The sequence below is a fragment of the Acomys minous genome, assembly GCF_964271855.1.
Source record: "Acomys minous genome assembly, chromosome: 2".
NCBI classification, from domain to species: domain Eukaryota; kingdom Metazoa; phylum Chordata; class Mammalia; order Rodentia; family Muridae; genus Acomys; species Acomys minous.
In genome coordinates, this window is record NC_140484.1 from 139,987,422 (window position 1) to 140,005,520 (window position 18,099).

The following is an 18,099-nucleotide window of genomic DNA, read 5'->3' on the forward strand; positions in this document are numbered from 1 at the left end:
GACAGCCAAGGCTACACAGAGAAACCCTGTCTTGAAAAACGGAGAGAGAGAAAAAAGGCAAAAAAAAAAAAAAAAAAAAAAAAAGTGCAGTAAGATGATATTGGAAATTATCAATACACTAAAGATCTAGGGCTTTGTAAATAAAGCAAATAGAAGAAAATGGATCATTAACATTAACTATTTTGGGCAATATTTTCTTTATTTGGGACTTATGTGAAGTCACTATGTAGTTAGGGATAACCTTGAATTTCTTACTCTCCTGCCTCTTCTACCCCAGGTGTAGGGATTAAAGGCAAGTGTTACCAGTTTTAAAATTTTTAAAATTTAAACATTTAAAAAAATTTTCTTTTTGAGACAGGATGCATTTATTTATGAGACAAGATCTCACATAGCCTGAGTGGCTTTAAACTTGCTATAGCCTTGAACTCTGGATTCTTCTGCCTCTTACACAGTACTGGGATTACAAGTGTGAGCCTCCATGCCTGCCTTGAGTGACATATTTTATAGCTGTTAATTCTATAAAGATGTAAAGTCCTCAAGAACATAAATTTTTTTTTGTGGGAGGGGGGAGGTGTGAGGGAAGGTGCCACACCTCTATATTCCCACACTCACATAGAGATATATTACTGCGTTGGGGTAAGCTATACTGACCAAGGGGTTTGCTTATATTCAACTAAACTGAGACCTGTAAGTTCGCCATAAGCTCCACCATTTTACTCATAAAGATAGAGGCCAAAAAGCACAGGGCAGCAGCAGTAACAGCCTAGGTGTAAGAAGAAGCCACAGCAGGCAGAGGTCTCCTGTAAGAGTTATGTGTGTGTTCCTGCCAGGGTTCCTGCAGGGGACATGCTCAGGTGTAAGAGCCAGGGAGTCCTCTGGTCCTCACCAGGGGCTGAAGTTCTTCCTTTGAGGATGTGGCATCCCGCATTGTCACTGTAACTCATACGTGAGGCTGCCTGGGACACAGCATTAGTAAGTCGGACATTTGCACTGGGAGGTGGGTTTCACTGGCATTGAGCTTCAGTTATAGTTATACAGTTAGGAAATGAGTTGAATACATAAGAAGAAAGCTTTAAGCCAGGTGTGGTGGCACATGCCTGCAGTCCTGCACTTGGGAGGCTGGGGTGTTGTGAGACCCTGTCACCATAAACAAACTGCTAGCTTCCTGCTGAGCGACCACACGTCCCAGCTTCCCTCAGGGACTATGGGAGTCATTTTCATCACTATAAGAGGCCACATACTATCGGTTTGGCATCCACACATGACAGTGAAAATGATGCCCCCATGTTGTGGTCCCAGGTAAGGTCAGACCACATCGCTCTCTCTCTAGTTGCTTTTTAATAATCTAACACAAACAAAAATAATAATAATAAAAATGTAAAGAACTAATCACGGTCTCTGTTTCAGTCTCTGCCTGACAAAGACGGAAAGAAATGCCTTTTTCTAATAAAATGCTTTGATAAGACCTTTGAAATCAGTGCCTCGGATAAGAAGAAGAAACAAGAGTGGATTCAGGGTAGGACATTTTTATTATTTTCTGAGATAAAACTTGAGAGCAGAACTGAGCACGGGCACAGGTAGAAACAGGAGGATCTACACAGAAACAGGAAACTACATGGAGTCTACCTGAAGTTCCAAGCCAGCCTAGACTACTTTAGACCCTGCCTAAAAATAAAACCATGAGTGCTCCAACTTTGTGTTTTCAAACCTCACAGACACTATCACAGTTTTGTTTCCTCATGTCATGGTTACTGCTACATGTGAAAGAAAACTGAGTATGAGTTCCCTCTTTTTTTGGGAGGGGCAGTTTATTTGCATTCTGACTTTGTGAGGATAAAACTATTTTAAGTCCCAACTCTTGAGGGTAGTATGGAATTTTCCTTCAGGCGTATGAGGAATTGTTAGAGATCATCTTGAGATCTGGGTCATATGCAAGACAGAAAAGGAATTTATGGAGTGGTTTTGTAACTCAAGAAACCAATAGCTTGAGGCGAGAGCATTGTGCTAGCATTTAAAAGCAAGTGGGTGATGTGCAAACTATAAACGTATTCATTTGCTTCAAGTCTCTCAGAAGAAACCCAAGAGACTGTTAGCACGAGTTGCTGGTGGCCAGGAGACCAGAGCGTGGAGAATACGCAGGGAACTGGTCCTGAATGTCTGTTCATGCGTCTTGAGTTTGAACAGTAGCTGTTACTTACCCAGGAAGTTAAATTTAGGTGGTTGAGAACCCCCAGAGCCAGGTGTGGTGCTCACACCTGTGATCCCATCACCCACGAGGCAGAGGCGGGAGATTGCTGCCAGTTCCAAGCCAGTGGGCGCTGCATAGTAGGTTTCAGGCCAGCTTCAGTTTCAGGGTCAAATGCTGTCTCCACCAACCAGAAAAAGGGGCTGGAGAGATGGCTGAGTGGTTAAGAGAAGTGGCTGCTCCTCTAAAGGACCAGAGTTCGAGGACTAGCACCTACATGATGGTTTACAACCATCCATAACTCTTGTCCCACACGATACACACACATACACACAGGCAGGCAAACCATTCACATGCATAAAATAAATCTAAGAAAAACAAAAGAAATGAGATTATATATAAAGTGTATGTATGTAGACAGTGCGTCTCATGAAGTCCTTTGCATGCTGTGCTATATGTAGATCTTCAGTACATGGTGACTACTGTGGTATGTATTCATACGTAGGGAGGGAGGTGCGTTCATAGACATAGGTGAGGGCAGGGTCAGAGGGCAGGGTCAGTGTAGCCGACTGCACACCAGATGCTGGGAGCTCTGATTCTCTGCTCTTAGTGTGTCTCCACTTTATTTGGCTTTTAAAAACTGTTGTGTGTATGTTGTTGTGTGTATGTGTGCTCTTAATGTGTGCGCATGGGCGCATGTGCTGTGGCTCATATGTGGGTCCCAAGGATCAGACTGCTCCAGGCTCGCACAGCTAGTGCTGTTATGTGCTGGGTCATCTTGCTCATCCTTATTTAGCTTTCTGAGGTGTAGGGAGGGGCCAGGAGTGTAGTATCAGCGCTTGGTAAACGAATACACACACACACACATACATACATACATACATACATACATACATACACACACATACACACATACACATATACACACAAACACACACATACACATATATACACACATACACACACACATACACACGAGTAGAAAGTGCCTTAAATTCTTCAGTGTGCCCTGTAGTGAAGTGTCTGGAAGCAGCACAGATGTGCAGCTGTGGACCTGGATACACAGCGGAGACATTAATGTGCGTATCTCTCATGTGGGAGCTGCAGAAGCTGATGCCACGCAGGCCGAGCCACTGCTCACTGGGGTTGTGTGTCCCTGGAGTGTTAGACATACAGGCGACAACGCCTCCTCTTCGCCCTCTTCCTCGCAGCCATCCATTCTACCATCCATCTGCTGAAGCTGGGCAGCCCCCCGCCGCACAAGGAGGCCCGCCAGCGTCGGAAAGAGCTCCGGAGGAAGCTGCTGGCAGAGCAGGAGGAGCTGGAGAGGCAGATGAAGGAGCTCCAGGCCGCCAACGAAAACAAACAGCAGGAGCTGGAGAGCGTGAGGAAGGTAGGCCTGGGACAGGGGCCTGGTGCGCAGCGAGGGCGGTGCTGACCCGCTGAGGGCCCAGCCACGCCGCTCAGGAGCTTTGCCTCGGTTAGGATGGTTCGGGAGCCGTTTGGTGACCTGGGTTCTCAGGAAGGGTCCAGCCCCTAGGCCCAGCAAGCTGTGGTTAGAAGAGTAAGGCTCTACGCCGGGGCGTGGTGGCTCACGCCTTTAATCCCAGCAGTCGGGAGGCAGAGGCAGGCGGATCGCTGTGAGTTCGAGGCCAGCCTGGTCTACAAAGCCAGTCCAGGACAGGCAAGGCTACACAGAGAAACCCTGTCTCGAAAAACCAAAACAAACAAACAAACAAACAAACAAACAAAAAAACCCTCTAGTTGATTAAAAAAAAAAAGTCCTGTAGCCCAGGCTAGCCTTGAACTTTTGATCTTCGTGCTTGTGCCTTCCAAGGTTAGAAATCAATAGCATGCTTCAGCGCTCTGGTGCTGCCCTGTATGGTGCTGCCCCGTATGGTGCTGCCCCGTATGGTGCTGCCCCGTATGGTGCTGCCCTGTATGGTGCTGGCGATGGAGCCCTGGCTCCCTCCAGCCGAGCTCTTGCCCCAGCCCCTCCAGAAGACTTTTCAGTCAGTTCTGGACCATTCCAGTCAAAGAGTCTTCAGCTCCACTTGGTTCTTTTAAATTTGCCTTTTTATTGATATTCTCTGCCCTGTGGGGTATTGTTATTCCTTCCTTCATGTCCTTAACCATGGTTTCCTCTCATTCTTCTCAGCGTATTTACACTAATGGCTTTGTAGAGAAGCCTCCTCTTCAAAGGCAGTACCTGTTAAATGGTTTTTTTTTTTTAACATATGGGTTACACTTTCGTGTTTCTCATACTTTTTTTTACTTGAAACCTGGATGTTTTAGAAGATAACATGTTGTAGGAACTCGGGGCGCTGATTTTGATACCCCCATCCTCAGCTTGCCATTGTTTGGTTGTTTATTTAGTGACCTGACTGGACCATTTCCTGGACCCTTGAGGCCGGTCAGTCTGCTCCTCAGAGAGGTAGCCTTGGATATGGGTGGCCACAGTCACCTGGAATGACCTTCCAGATAGCTGTCTACTTTGTTGCTGTCACCCCTAAGTGCTACAGCTCACTGATTCTCGATGTTTGGTTTGCTTTCTGCAGTGCCCTTGGAACTAAGTTGCCCCACAGTCTGAGGTTAAGTTCAGGCCAACGTTCCCTCAAGGCCAGCCTTTGAGACTTGTTCCTACCGCATGAGGGCTCTGCCTAGCTCGACCTTCCTGCTTCTGTCAGACTTAACTTGTCTGGTTGGTTTGCTGCTCTGTGTGGCTATCAGCCTCCTCCTAGTTCTTATGGCCCAAATCTTAGGTTTGTAAATCTCACGTAACAAAGTCCTGTCAGGTGAGAGCCAGAGAGCCTGCTTTCCTCCTTGAGGACAGGCTGGGTATGTGTGATTGCACACACCTGTGTGATGGTATGCACCTGTGTATTGACACACACCTGTGTGGTGGCAGTCACCTGTGTAGTGGCAGGCACCTGTGTGGTGGCAGTCACCTGTGTGGTGATAGTATGCACCTGTGTGGTGGCAGGCACCTGTGTGATGGCAGGCACCTGTGTGATGGCAGGCACCTGTGTGGTGGCAGGCACCTGTGTGGTGGCAGGCACCTATCTGATGATGGCATGCACCTGTATGATGGCAGACACATGCATAATGGCTGGCACCTGTGTGGTAGCAGGAACGTGTGTGATGACAGAACCTGTGTGGTGGCACGCACCTGTGTGGTGGCAGGCACCTGTGTGGTGGCAGGCACCTGTGTGGTGATGGCAGGCACTTGTGTGGTGGCAGGCACCTATCTGATGATGGCATGCACCTGTATGATGGCAGACACATGCATAATGGCTGGCACCTGTGTGGTAGCAGGAACGTGTGTGATGACAGAACCTGTGTGGTGGCACGCACCTGTGTGATGATGGCAGGCATGTATCCCACTTGAGAGGCTGAAGCAGGAGGATTACCAGTTGTACGAGCTTGGGTGGAGACAGCATCACATACTTGAGCCACACTCCTGCGTTCAGAGCCTCTGCCACCAATGAGAGGGCACGGCCTGCTTTCACCTTCATTTCCCTCTCCTCCTGTGGAGCTTTTGCCCCACAGTGAGTTGAGACCCCAGTGATCAGACCTGTCTTCTCTGCCTGCCAGTGCCCCAACAGGGTGAAAACCCAGCAGCTGCTCCTTACTTAGCGGAGCCTGTGCTGTGAGCAGAGGGCAGGGGGCGCCCTTGTCTCTGCTTTCTTCTGCCAGGACTGACATTTGCTTCCTGCCTGGGGGAGGAGAGGGAATTCCTGAAATGCCAGTTGATTGTCTTTTGTTGCTGTTTTATTTTCAGTGGTTTTGTTTGTTTGTGCTTTGCTTTTTGTCCTTTGAGGGTGCATGGGATCAGCTCTGGGTCTGGTGCACACTGGGCAAGCACTCTACCACCTAGCCACAGCCGCAGTTCCTCAGGGTTTCCATAGGATAGTCTGCAAACTTTAGTGGGTTTTGTTTGCTTTTTTTTTTAAATGACCAGTTCCTGTGGGGGAGTAGGGGGGAGGGGGAGGGGGGAGGGAGTGGATGGGTGGGTGGGTGGTAGCGGAAGCTCCTTGTGTCACCCATCCAGAAGCTGAGCTCTGGTGTAGATGTAAGGAATAGTGTGCTAGGCGACAGCGCTGTACAGAGACCTCCAGAACTAGGTCAAACTGTGTGAATGTAGTTGCAAAAGATTATGACTCAGTGGCTGTCCCTAATTTTCTGTGTGCACAATGTTTAGAAAATCAAGCCATTCTTTTGTTTTGTTTTTTCTTTCTTTCTTTCTTTCTTTCTTTCTTTCTTTCTTTCTTTCTTTCTTTCTTTGGGGGGGCTGGTTTCGAGACAGGGTCGGTCTTTCTTTGTAGCCTTGGCTGTCCTGCACACTTGCTTTGTGGACCAGGCTAGCCTTGAACTCACAGTGGTCCCCTTCCTCTTCCTCCCGAGTGCTGGGATTAAAGGCACCACCACACCCTACAGAATCAAGCCATTCTTACCTGATTTGCTTTATGTGCCGTGTGGGCAGACTGGCTGGAATTCCAGTGTGCCTCACAGCTTGTATTTCATTCTTTTTTTTTTTAAATATACTTTTATTTTATTACACATGTATAAAACAAACTACATACCACAGGGAGAACCATGTGACAATCATGAGAATAATGAGTTCTATACATGTTACATTCATAGTGACTTGGCCGTCTGCATTCGTCTCATTTGCAGTGTTTTTCCTGTCTTATTGGGTCTAGATTTCTGAATGAGATTCAATATCTATCTTATCTCAACTCTAATAGCTTAACTTCTTTATCTTGATCTAAAGTGATCTTGTCCCCTAACCAGCTAACCTTGGTTATAGAACTATATTATCTTGTCTTCAATGCCCCTCAGAGACTTGAGAAGGAATAAAACTTAAATTCCTGAGTGAACCAGCAGTGTGGGTTAGCAGTTTCCAAAATGTACAAATTGACTTAAGACAGTTTACTGCCTGACCAGTCACCCAATACACTTTATAACGTTGGAGCCTCATCTTCAGCTTTCTGGCCTAATATTTCTGCCAGACTTGTTTGCAGGGCAGAAACTATTGAGGACTTGCCTACCCTGACTTGGCAGTGTACGGCTGTTGGCTCTGCCTGCATCTAAGTTGCCCATTTTGAGGCAGATTCTGTTAGTGGCGGAACAAGGACGTTTTGCTCGGTGGTTATTTTGCCATCTTTGAAGCCATGTCCATAAGGAGGCTCTTTGATGCTCATCATCTTCTTTGGGTCGGCTGGGTGTTGTCAGGAGTTAACTTGTCTTGTTGTCGAAGAAATTTAGGATTGTGAGAACAGCTTTAAATGCCATATTCTGTGTGTCTCTGAGGATTTTGAAGACCCTATTCGTTGTATTTCTTTCTTACTGACTGGTTTTCCGTTCCACTGTAATGACCCTGCTTCTCTGGGGTGGGTTTTTGACCAATCAATTAGAAACTGGAGGAGGCGGCATCTCGGGCTGCAGATGAGGAGAAGAAACGCCTGCAGACTCAAGTAGAGCTCCAGACCAGGTTCAGCACGGAGCTGGAGCGGGAGAAGCTGGTAAGGCTCAGGGTGGCGCAGCAGCCACCTCATCCTCATCCTCCATAATGAGACCTCTGGGCTCCAGTTGCTGTTGTGGCCATGCTGAGGTACAGGTTGCTTTGTGGAGTTAGCTGGTTACATGTCACTGTGCTGAGCCCAGTGCTGCTTAGAGGGGAGACTGCTGATTGTGTTGAGGAAGGCGGGTGTGACGCATCTGAGGGTGCCCAGCTGCCCTTCCTCCCTGCCCTGTCTTCCCAGCACTAGTGTGATTGTGATTGATGTGTGCGTCCTGCATAGGGGTCATTCTGTGAGCTTGCAGGGCTCTCACGAGGAGGGCACAGTGAGCCAATGTTAGTGACACAGGTCAGAAACTGCAGAGAAGTGTACCAACACGTGTGACAGTATGTGTGGCAGGGGAGTGGGGATGGAACCCTGTGCCTCACACATGGCTAAGTAAACACTCTACCAGTAAGCTGTAGCCTGGCCTTGTCTGGGATCAAATCCTCCTCAATCCAGAGGGGAAAGCCACACACTTGTTAGGTGTATTGGTGCCCCCAGGGAGGCAAGGCGGTAGAGGCAGTGAGACCTGCAGCCCATGATAGGCTGCTCTGCCTGGGCAAAGGCTTGCTCTTTCTTAAGATTTCATAAAGATTTTTGGCTTTAAAATAGAAAAGAATTTCAAGAGAAATTACATTTTTTTCTTTTAAGATTTATTTATTTATTTATTTATTTATTTATTTATTTATTTTGAATACAGTGTTCTGCCTGCACACCAGAAGAGGGGCATCAGGTCTCATTATAGATGGCTGTGAGCCACCATGTGGTTGCTGGGAATCGAACTCAGGACCTTTGGAAGAGCAGGCAGTGCTCTTAACTTCTGAGCCATGTCTCCAGCCACCCCCTTTTTTTTCTTGACTTGAATGAAAACATAGAGTAGAAGAGATAGAACACCTACAGGTCAGGACTGCAGCGTTGGGTTGCAGTTTATTTTCTTGGCCTCCTGGTGCTGGTGTGCAGGATCTGTTCTCATTCTCTCCTCCTTTAGCTCAAGTGTAGCGGTGAGGGGCGGGGGAGGGGCGGGGGAGAGGTGGGGGTGGGTAGGGGAGGGGTGGGGGTGGGGTCGGGGAGGGGTGGGAGAGGGCCCGGGGAGCCTCGGCCTGGGGAAGAAGTCGCCCAGTTTATGAGCAAGACCACGCCCCTCTTCCCCCTCCAGATCAGGCAGCAGATGGAGGAGCAGGTTGCCCAGAAGTCCTCCGAACTGGAGCAGTATCTGCAGCGAGTCCGGGAGCTGGAAGACATGTACCTAAAGCTGCAGGAAGCCCTGGAGGACGAGAGGCAGGCCCGGCAGGACGAGGAGACCGTGCGCAAGCTTCAGGCCAGGTGAGGTCGCTCTGCAGCCTGCCCTCCCGCCTGCCCGCCCGCCTGGCCGGCTGTGCTTGCTCGGGATCCTGACGCCCCTTGTGTGTTGTCTCGCCTGGGAGAGCATGGACCTTAGGCTGGCTGGGGTGTTTCTTCTGATCCTGAGAGCAGTCTGCTGGTGGCTGTGTGTGTTTGCGGGGGTGCCCTTCATCCTGTTCTATTCCAGGATGTCTATCAGCCAGACTAGCGTTGGTGGAAACCTGGCTCTGAGCTGAGTGGCCTTGGGTGCAGAGGCAGGGCTGCCTCGGGCCAGGCTGCAGCAGAGGTTTTATGGATAAGGAGGGAATATGCACTTCCTGTTTGGTGGTATGAGATTGACACCATTTCTTTAATAGGTATTACTTTTTTCTTTTCTTTTCTTTCTTTCTTTCTTTCTTTCTTTCTTTCTTTCTTTCTTTCTTTTTTTTGAGATAGGGTTTCTCTTTGTAGCCTCAGCTGTCCTGGACTCGCATTGTAGACCAGGCTGGCTTCGAACTCACAGGGATCCACCTGTCTCTGCCTCCCGAGTGCTGGGATTAAAGGCGTGCGCCACTACTGCCCGGCGGAGCCGGTAGAGTTTGTACAGCTGCCAGTCCTCCTGTGGGGAAGCAAAAGAGGCTGTTTAAACCTGGGGAGAAGAGGGAAGGACCAGTGGGATGTCTCAGCGGGTAATGCTTGACACTGTGCAAGCCTGAAGCTCCTAATCCTATCCCCACCATCCATGCAAAGGTGAAGGAGCAAGCTGACTCGCAGAGCTGTCCTCTGACCTCCACACACATGCCATAGCACACACATGTACATGGTAATAACCTCAAAATATTAAAGATAGAAAAAGAAACTGGAATCTTATACTTTGTTGTATACTTTGCCGAAAGTGATGAGGCTGGTGGGATGGCTCAGTGGATGAAGACGTTTGCCATCAAGCTTTTTGGCCTGAGTTCGATCCTTGAGACCCACATGGTGGAAGGAGAGAACCAAACCCCCAGAGCTACTGACTAATCTCCACACGTGCGCCTCCGGCACGCAGCCACACACAAAACAGACAAACTGAATTGAAAGACATCAAATTTATCATTTGGGGGGGGAAACTGATTTGGGGCCATCAAGATCACTCAGTGGGTAAAGCCGCTTGCTACACAAGCCTGGTAACCCAGGTCCAATCCATGGCACCCACCCCACATAAAGGTGAGATGAGAGAAGCCACCCTGCAGTTGCCCTCTGCCCTAGCCAGTCACGTGGAGCCACCTCTGGTGCTGTGGACAGTGGCATTAGCAGGTCATCCAGGAGTAGGTGCGAATCCCACATCACTTCCAAAGAGTGGCACTCTCTGAGTGGCCCTAGACATATTTTGAACCATAGGTTTCCTCTGTGCCAGGAGTTTATAGATTACTCTCACCCACAGGACCCACGGGAAGGCATGCTGTGTGTCGGTAGTCTGGGGAGGGGGAAACTGGATAAACACGGCAGAGATGAAGCTGCAGAAGAGGGTATCAGTTGGCCTGTGTGCACAGTGGGGGATGCTCTCCGCAGGGCTGCCTTTCCTCTTGCCTCGATGACGATGAGAGCAGCTCAGGGAAAGGGGTTTACTTCTGCTATGAGGGAGAGTTTGTTATCGCTGGGAAGGCATGGCATGCTGGCAGGGGCAGGAAGTACCTTCTCACATTACCACCCCTGAGAGGAACAGGAAGTGAGGTGAGGCTACAATGGGATGGAAATGGGCTAGAAGAAGGGCTGGCAGAAAGGCCATATGGCTCTTTACAATTTTTTGTCACTACACTAAAGTCGGTTTTTATTTTTAAGACAGGGTCTCACTGTGTAGCCCCAGCTGGCCTGGACCTTGGTGTGTAGACCAGGCTGGTCTAAACTCAAAGATCCACTTGCCTCTGCCTTCTCAGTGCTGGGATTTTAAAGGTGTGTGACATCATGTCTACCTTGAAGGTTTTTTGTTTTTGTTTTGTTTTGTTTTGTTTTGGAGACAGGGTTTCTCTGTCTCTAGGGCTACACTGTGTAGCCCTAGCTGTCCTGGAATTTACTCTGTAGACAAGGCTGACCTCAAACTCAGATCTGCCTGCCTCTGCCTCCTGAGTACTAGGATTAAAAGTGTGCACTACCACCTTCTGGCTAAGAGTTTGGTTGTGTGTGTGTGTGTGTGTGTGTGTGTGTGTGTGTGTGTTTCCCCCTCAAGACAGAGATTCTCTGTGTAGCCTTGACTGTCCTGGACTCACTTTTGTAGACCAGGCTGGCCTCGAACTCACAGTGATCTGCCTGCCTCTGCCTCTCGAGTGCTGGGATTAAAGGCGTGTGCCATCACCGCCCGGCTCAGTGGCTAAGAACTCTCACTGCTTGTGTGGAGTGTCAAGGGTCAGGTCCCAGCACCCGCATGGCGGCTTGCGACTGACGCTCCTCCTGCCTTTAGTCTCCTGAGCGCCTAGACTGACAGGCGTGCTCCTGCACTTGGCTGACTCCTTTCTCTATATATGAGGGCGCCTAGGCCCAGAAAGAATGGAAGTGCTCACGTCTTTGGCCAGAGTCTAACTTGCAAACCACAGAAACCACCCTGGATGAGGGAAGGCAAGAAGGTGATTTGCAGGAACATTCTTCAGTAGTTCTCCCGTTCCTTGGAGGGCAGGTGGTCAGGCCTTGAGCAGTGGCAGGAACCAAGGCGCTGGGTGTCGGCCCTGCCCTGCCACCAGAAAGAGAAGCTCTCCATGGGCAGCTGCTTTTGAGTCAGAGTTCGAGGAGTAACAGCTGCTTATCCAAGCTCAGTCCTTGTCCCATCACGTTCCGCTGCCAAGGGCAGGAGGCAGGTTCTGGGTGGTGGCGTACGTACTGGGAGATGGGGGTCCACCTCCCACAAGCCCCCCTACTGTGCTTCTCCTACAGCTGCATGAAGGCAGCCTAGCCCTGTGACAGCCTGCTCCCCCTCTCTGCTTCAGGACCATTGAGAAAACGCGGAGGCCCTCGCAGACTCATCACTGGTTCTCCCCGGAAGGACAATTCGCAGAGCCATGATGACTAGCTGTGAGGGGGGAGAGCGCACCAGGCCTGTCTGCGTTCCTGGGCTCAGTGGTGGGCACTGTATTCTGGGAGACTTCTGAGGTGCCCAAGTGTGTCTCCAGCGGGGGTGGGGAGGCTACTCAGAGTCTGGAAGGCCTGGCGTGGTCCTTGCCTCTTGCTCTGCTGCTGCTGTAGAGAGCAGGTGCTATACGTGGCAGTGGCTGCCCTGCGCATGACTTGACTCTGTGCTCTTCCTTGTTAGACTTTTGTCTTGACTGGTGCTGGCATCCGACCATGCCGCCTGCATCCTGCGCGCAGCTTTGGGCTGTGCGTGGGTTTACTTCCTTAAACACCAATGCAGCTGGCTAATCCAAGCCAGTCTGTTGTTGCGGCTAACACTTTGGCATCACACACCTGTGTTGATGTGACCTTGTTGCAGTGCACTTGCGGACAGGACACATTGCTTCATCTGTGACGAGTTCTTCCCAGACTGTTGGTAATAGCTCTTTATTAGATGAAGAAATGTTTTACTGTTGTGGCAGCCAGGCAGGTTGCAGAGCGTGGTCCCACCACCTGGCAGGCAGATGACGTAATCTCTGGGCCTCACTTCTTCATCTCCAGTGTGACTGCTAATGGCACTTGCGGGCACTCTGTGAGACAGTGGAGAGAACACACGCGGCTCAGTTCTTGGCATCCACACGGTGTTGCCTAAATGCTAGTTTTCTTTTACCTTCGCAGAGGATGCTTAGAGCTGGGCATGTGACACCCCTTTGCCTCCCAGTCTCCTTCTAAGATGGGAGGCATTAGATGACTGAGTAAAATGTCCTCTCAGAAACGCTTACCCGTCTGGTGTGGGCCTGGGTCCCCAGCAGGACGTGACCCCCAGCACGCTCTGCGTTACAGGTTGTTGGAAGAGGAGTCTTCCAAGAGGGCAGAGCTGGAGAAGTGGCACGTGGCACAGCAGCAGGCCATTCAGACTACGGAGGCCGAGAAGCAGGCGCTGGAACAGCAGCGGGTCGTGAAGGAGCAGGCTCTGCAGGAGGCCATGGCACAGCTGGCACAGCTGGAGCTGGAGCGGAAGCAGGCGCTGGAGCAGTATGAGGTGACACCTGTCACTGGCTCCTTAGACACACCGATCAGCTGGGGTGGGGGTGGGGCTCTGCACCCAGCCTTGCAGAAACCAGTGTAAACCAACCCCAGAATCTTGCTTAGCACAGAGAAGAAAGAGGATTTTTAAATTATTATTATTATGTATGCAGTGCTCTGCTTGCATGTACTCCCGTAAGCCAGAAGAGGGCGCCCTATCACATTACAGATGGTTGTGAGCCACCATGTGGTTGCTGGGAATTGAACTCAGGACCTTTGGAAGAGCAGGCGGCGCTCTTAACCACTGAGCCATCTCTCCAGCCCGATTTTTTTTTTTAAACAGAGGATGAGGTGTCTGTCACTCAGGGACCATAGAGGAGTGTAAGAGGGGACATTTACACGTTTACATGCTGTGACAGAGGGTCCCCACCAAGCTGTGGAATAAACCCCGAGAATACAGGGGTGGGCAGGTGTAGGCAGCAGCTACTGCCCCCCCCACCCCTGAGGTAGAGCACCCAGGGGAAGTCACACCTGTAGAAGGTCACTTGCTCCCAGAGGGGCGCCTGACGTATGAGGTCAGAGGAGGAAGTCACTCAGAAGCCATCTCTTGAGCACTAGTGTCTTAGTTACCGTTCTGTTGCTGTGACAAAATACTGTGGCCAAGGCAACTTGTAACAGCGTTATAACTGGACTCACGGTTGCAGTGGGTTTGAGTCTATGAGTGGGCAGGGAAGGCACGGAGGCAGGAAGGGCTGAGAACGCACACCTTCCTCTGAAAGCACAAGGCGGAGAAACCGTGGAATGGCATGAGTCTTTTGTCCGTCCCCAGTGACACCGCTCTTCCAGCAAGGTCTCCCTCCTAGTCCTTCCCAAATAGCTCTACCAACTGGGAACCAAGCATTCAAACATGAGAGCCAGGCGTGGGCGCGCATACCTTTAATCCCAGCACTCGCGAGGCAGAGGCAGGCGGATCGCTGTGAGTTCGAGGACAGCCAAGGCTACAGAGAGACCCTGTCTCGAAAAACCAAAAAGAAACATGAGTTGAGCGGGGCCATTTTTATTCAAACCACCATGACCATAGCTGTCTGGAGTGAGTGTCAGCAGGGAGAGAACCCTTTCCTCAGGGCCTGTGACTACTGACACTATGACTGGCAGCTCTTGTGAGAGAGCTGATGCAGCAACAAGACAGGCTGGGCAAGGGCAGGCTTGGGGCAGAGAGGCAGACAGCGGACACAGAGGGGCCCACCGTCACGTGCATGAGGTGAGGAGCGCTTTGGCCTCCAGCCCTGCTTCCTCCACTTTGGACAGAGCTTAGCTCTCTGAGCTTGAGGTTTTGCTGATGTGCACTGGAGGAATGTGCGCTTCCCCTCCTTAGTGTGACTCTGGCCATTAATGAGGGAAAGCGCAGGTACACAGTAGGTGCCAATCTATGCGACTTGTATCTTAACCTGCCACTGTTGTCCTAGGGAGTTAAAAAGAAGCTAGAGATGGCAACAAACACGACCAAGAGCTGGAAGGACAAAGTGGCCCATCACGAAGGATTAATACGATTGATAGAACCAGGTAATTTTTTAAAAATAAAATTATCAATTTTAACTTATTTTCTGTTATACTTATGTGATCGAATTGTATTTAAAAACCCAAACCACAACAGCTTTTTAAAAAAAGATTTATTTATCTATATGAATGCTCTTTTTGCATGTATGCCTGCATCAGAACCCATTACAGATGGTTGTGAGCCACCGTGTGGTTGCTGGGAATTGAACTTGGGACTTCTGGAAGAGTAGCCAGTGCTCTTAACCACTGAGCCATCTCTCCAGCCCAACAACTTTCTTAGGGGCACAAAGCACTTGCTTCTATACATAGCAAACCTAAAACCAGGGGTGGGACATGTTGCCTGTACTGCCAGCACTTGGGATCGGAAGTGCGAGGTCATCCTTGAGGTGGCTGACGCCTGAGTGCAGGTCCAGAGCCCTCACCAGTACCTGGACAGGGGAACCCTCCACTCTCCATCCCAGGGCTCCTACAGGAGACGAGAGCAGAGTCACCCTGAAGCTACGCTGCTTCCTGTGAGCTCCTGACAGCTTGTCCTCCTTAGTGAGCCCACGTCACCTCCCTGCATACGTTGTGCAGCTCTTTTGGCTGGTGGCCCTTTTTGGGTATCCTCAGAAGTAAAGTAGGAGAGTCGTTTTGTGCCCCTAGGACGGCAGGCATGTCCTTTCCTGCCCTGAGAGCGTGCTTGTTGCTTAGGTTCGAAGAACCCTCACCTGATCACCAACTGGGGACCCGCAGCTTTCACCCAGGCGGAGCTTGAGGAGAGAGAGAAGAACTGGAAAGAGAAGAAGACCACAGAGTGACAGCCCTCCCAGTGGCCACCCCAGTCAGTCACAGTCAAAGCTTCCTGCCTGGGACAAGGACACTGGCTTTGCTGCTTCTGGTCTTCCCTCAGCGCTCCAGCGGGGCCCGTGTGCTAAGGAGGCCATATTTACCTTCTAGCGTGTCTTATGTCTCAGCTTTCCTGGGCGTGAATGTAGGCACAGGGGTGGCTGGGGCCACCTTCACAGTCACCTTCTGCAGCCTTCGCAGCCTCTGGTCTCAGCCCTTCTTTGGATGGGAGGTCACTTCCGCAGGCAGCATATTCCCTCCGCTGATTGGCTGGTAGGCTTGTCCTTTCCGCGTCAGGTGACGTGGCAAGCCTTCATTTGTTGGTGCTCTGATGGACGAGCCATCAGGCATCGCCCTTGTAGATGTGATCTGGCTGGCGAGGTTTTCCAGCTTCAGCTAAGATACTTCTTTCCCTAACCGTCATGCACTTGGCGTGCTTCATTTGTATTTCCTTTCCCTTCGCTTCAAAGCAAAGCATACCCCGGCTCAGTGTCTCTCTCTAGTTCTTTGAATGGTCTGTCCCTACCCCGTAGTCCATGTGTGCAAGTGTTGTAGAGGGGGCTAACTCAGTGGTGATTGCATAGTTTGGGAGGTTACGTGGCCCTGTGGGAAGCTGGCGGGACGTGGGCTGGTTCCGGGTGAAGTGTCACATGATGGCAGGCCTCGTGGCATTCACTAGGACTGTGCCTCTCCTTTTCCCTCCTCCTTGGGTGACCCAGGTCATCATGGTTTCTCTGCCTCTGGCTTGAGAGTATTGAGGAAGGCTTTCAGCTGAAATCTGTACTGGGACCGAGAAGTGTTTATGAAAGCGAGCCTTCCCACGCTAGCTGGAACCTGTGAGTAGCAGGAACTCCATGGACAGCCACAGGGCTTTACACTGTAGACAGGAAGGTGTTGTGCGTGTTACAGAAAGGGTGGAATTCAGTAGCAGAGCAGAGCGCCTGTGCCAACCTCAGCAGGGGGAGGAGGCTGTTCCAGACCCGGGCGAGTCTAGCGAGCTCAGTGCTCCTGGCATCTACGTAAGGACCAGGCAGCACCCCATAAATCTCTACCTTTTATGACTGGAAAACGTTTGCCAATGGAAGTCTCATACATTTCTCTTAAGATTTTGGGCTGCTTGCTGGGCGTGGTGGCACACGCCTTTAATCCCAGCCCTTGGGAGGCGGAGGCAGGCGGATTGCTGTGAGTTCGAGGCCAGCCTGGTCTACAAAGTGATTCCAGGATAGTCAAAGGCTACACAGAGAAACCCTGTCTCGGAAAAAAAAACAAAAACAAAAACAAAACAAAAGATTTTTGGCTGCTTAATAAAAATGTAGTTTTATTTAATGTTTATAGTTGCCTTCATAAAGTTTAGATTTGTACACAAAACATCAGTGTATCATGGACCTTCTTTGCTTAGTAGCTAGCTTGGGTGTAGGTTTCTGCCTGGCCATTCACTCTCTACTGTTTGCTTGTGGCTGCTGCTGGGCTGTGAGACCAGGGCCTCCTCTGTGGCTTGGTGATGTCTCCTAGGGGATATGTCCCCAGTGAGAATGAGGAAACTGCAAGAAGGTACTGACTGCTGGGAAGTCTCGGGATGGAAGCAGTGGGCCTGAGAGTCCTGGGGAGACTGGAGTAAAGGGGCGGCCACGTCCTGGCTGGCAGCCCATTCCTCTGTAAACCAGCCAGAAGCATGGCCCGCCGCTGCAGAGGTCCTCCTTGCCTGGCCTGTGGGCCTGATGCTGCCTGCCTCCTCGCCGAGTAGTGCTGTACCAGCTGTGCAGATGGGATTTGTTACCTGTTGCCACACCGGCTTCAGCAGCATGGTGCCTAGGAAGTGAGCGGTCCTCCAGTCAGGCATGAGGAAGACAGTGCAGACGTGAGCGGTGTGGCTCCCACGTGGGCCGAGGCTTTGATGCACGTGGGTCTCTCCTGATACGTAAGGTGGCTTCAGCTAAGTGCCTGTAGACCCCTCGCCTCTGCAGTAACTACAGGAAACTTCAGGAGTGCCCATCTGTGTGTCCATTGTAATCAGCCCTTTCCTCCAACTAGAGACAAGATTATTTGCAGGAATTATGAATGAAAAACAGTTGAAAATCTGAGAATGAACAAAATATTTATAATTTTTAAGCATTCTTGTCTAAATATTGTACAATGTAATATGCTCAAGTTTCTTAATTTTTTTTGCTAATTTTCTAAGATATTAAAATGTTTTCTATGGGATTTTCTTGTTTAAAAAATTTTTGTTTAGTACAATGAACTCTATAAGAAAATTAAGCATACCAGGACATTTAAACTGGTTTAATAAAATGGTGAAGTGTGTGTGTGTGTGTGTGTGTGTGTGTGTGTGTGTGTGTGTGTGTGTGAGAGAGAGAGAGAGAGAGAGAGAGAGAGAGAGAGAGAGAGAGAGAGAGTGTGTGTCATACGGACATGGTTTAGGGATACTCCTGAAAAAACTGAGTTTGGGGTTTAAGACCCCAGGAAGTTGGCTGTGATCTCATGTTTGATGCTTGAGTCACAAATGTGGGAAACCATGGCGGAGGTGTCAGCTCAGGGCCTGCG

The 18,099-nt window shown here is 50.1% G+C and overlaps 2 protein-coding genes across 4 annotated transcripts in view; one reads left to right on the top strand and one right to left on the bottom strand.

Moving 5' to 3' along the window:
* SWAP70 (switching B cell complex subunit SWAP70) overlaps nucleotides 1-17,760 on the top strand; it is a 74,322-nt gene extending 56,562 nt beyond the window's left edge. For all 3 annotated transcript variants that reach the window (XM_084772520.1, XM_084772519.1, XM_084772521.1), the window contains 7 exons: nucleotides 1,408-1,516; nucleotides 3,397-3,578; nucleotides 7,603-7,710; nucleotides 8,906-9,072; nucleotides 12,991-13,189; nucleotides 14,640-14,736; nucleotides 15,424-17,760. In XM_084772520.1, the coding sequence (XP_084628646.1) occupies nucleotides 1,408-1,516; nucleotides 3,397-3,578; nucleotides 7,603-7,710; nucleotides 8,906-9,072; nucleotides 12,991-13,189; nucleotides 14,640-14,736; nucleotides 15,424-15,530 (969 nt within the window). In that variant the 3' untranslated portion in view covers nucleotides 15,531-17,760. The remainder of the gene's footprint in view (nucleotides 1-1,407; nucleotides 1,517-3,396; nucleotides 3,579-7,602; nucleotides 7,711-8,905; nucleotides 9,073-12,990; nucleotides 13,190-14,639; nucleotides 14,737-15,423) is intronic.
* LOC311592287 (uncharacterized protein) lies at nucleotides 3,586-6,106 on the bottom strand. The gene is made up of 2 exons (XM_084772528.1): nucleotides 5,116-6,106; nucleotides 3,586-5,061 (listed from the first exon to the last, which is right to left on the bottom strand). The coding sequence occupies exons 1-2, from the start codon at nucleotides 5,888-5,890 to the stop codon at nucleotides 4,826-4,828; spliced, it is 1,011 nt and encodes a 336-aa protein (XP_084628654.1). The 5' UTR covers nucleotides 5,891-6,106; the 3' UTR covers nucleotides 3,586-4,825.
* Nucleotides 17,761-18,099: the final 339 nt, after the last annotated feature.

Coding starts and splice junctions, on each gene's coding strand:
- LOC311592287 (XM_084772528.1), bottom strand. CDS start 5,890: ATGTCAGTCCTGGCAGAAGAAAGCAGAGACAAGGGCGCCCCCTGCCCT. Junction 5,062..5,115: donor AGGTGACTGCCACCACACAG/GTGCCTGCCACT, acceptor GTCAATACACAG/GTGCATACCATCACACAGGT.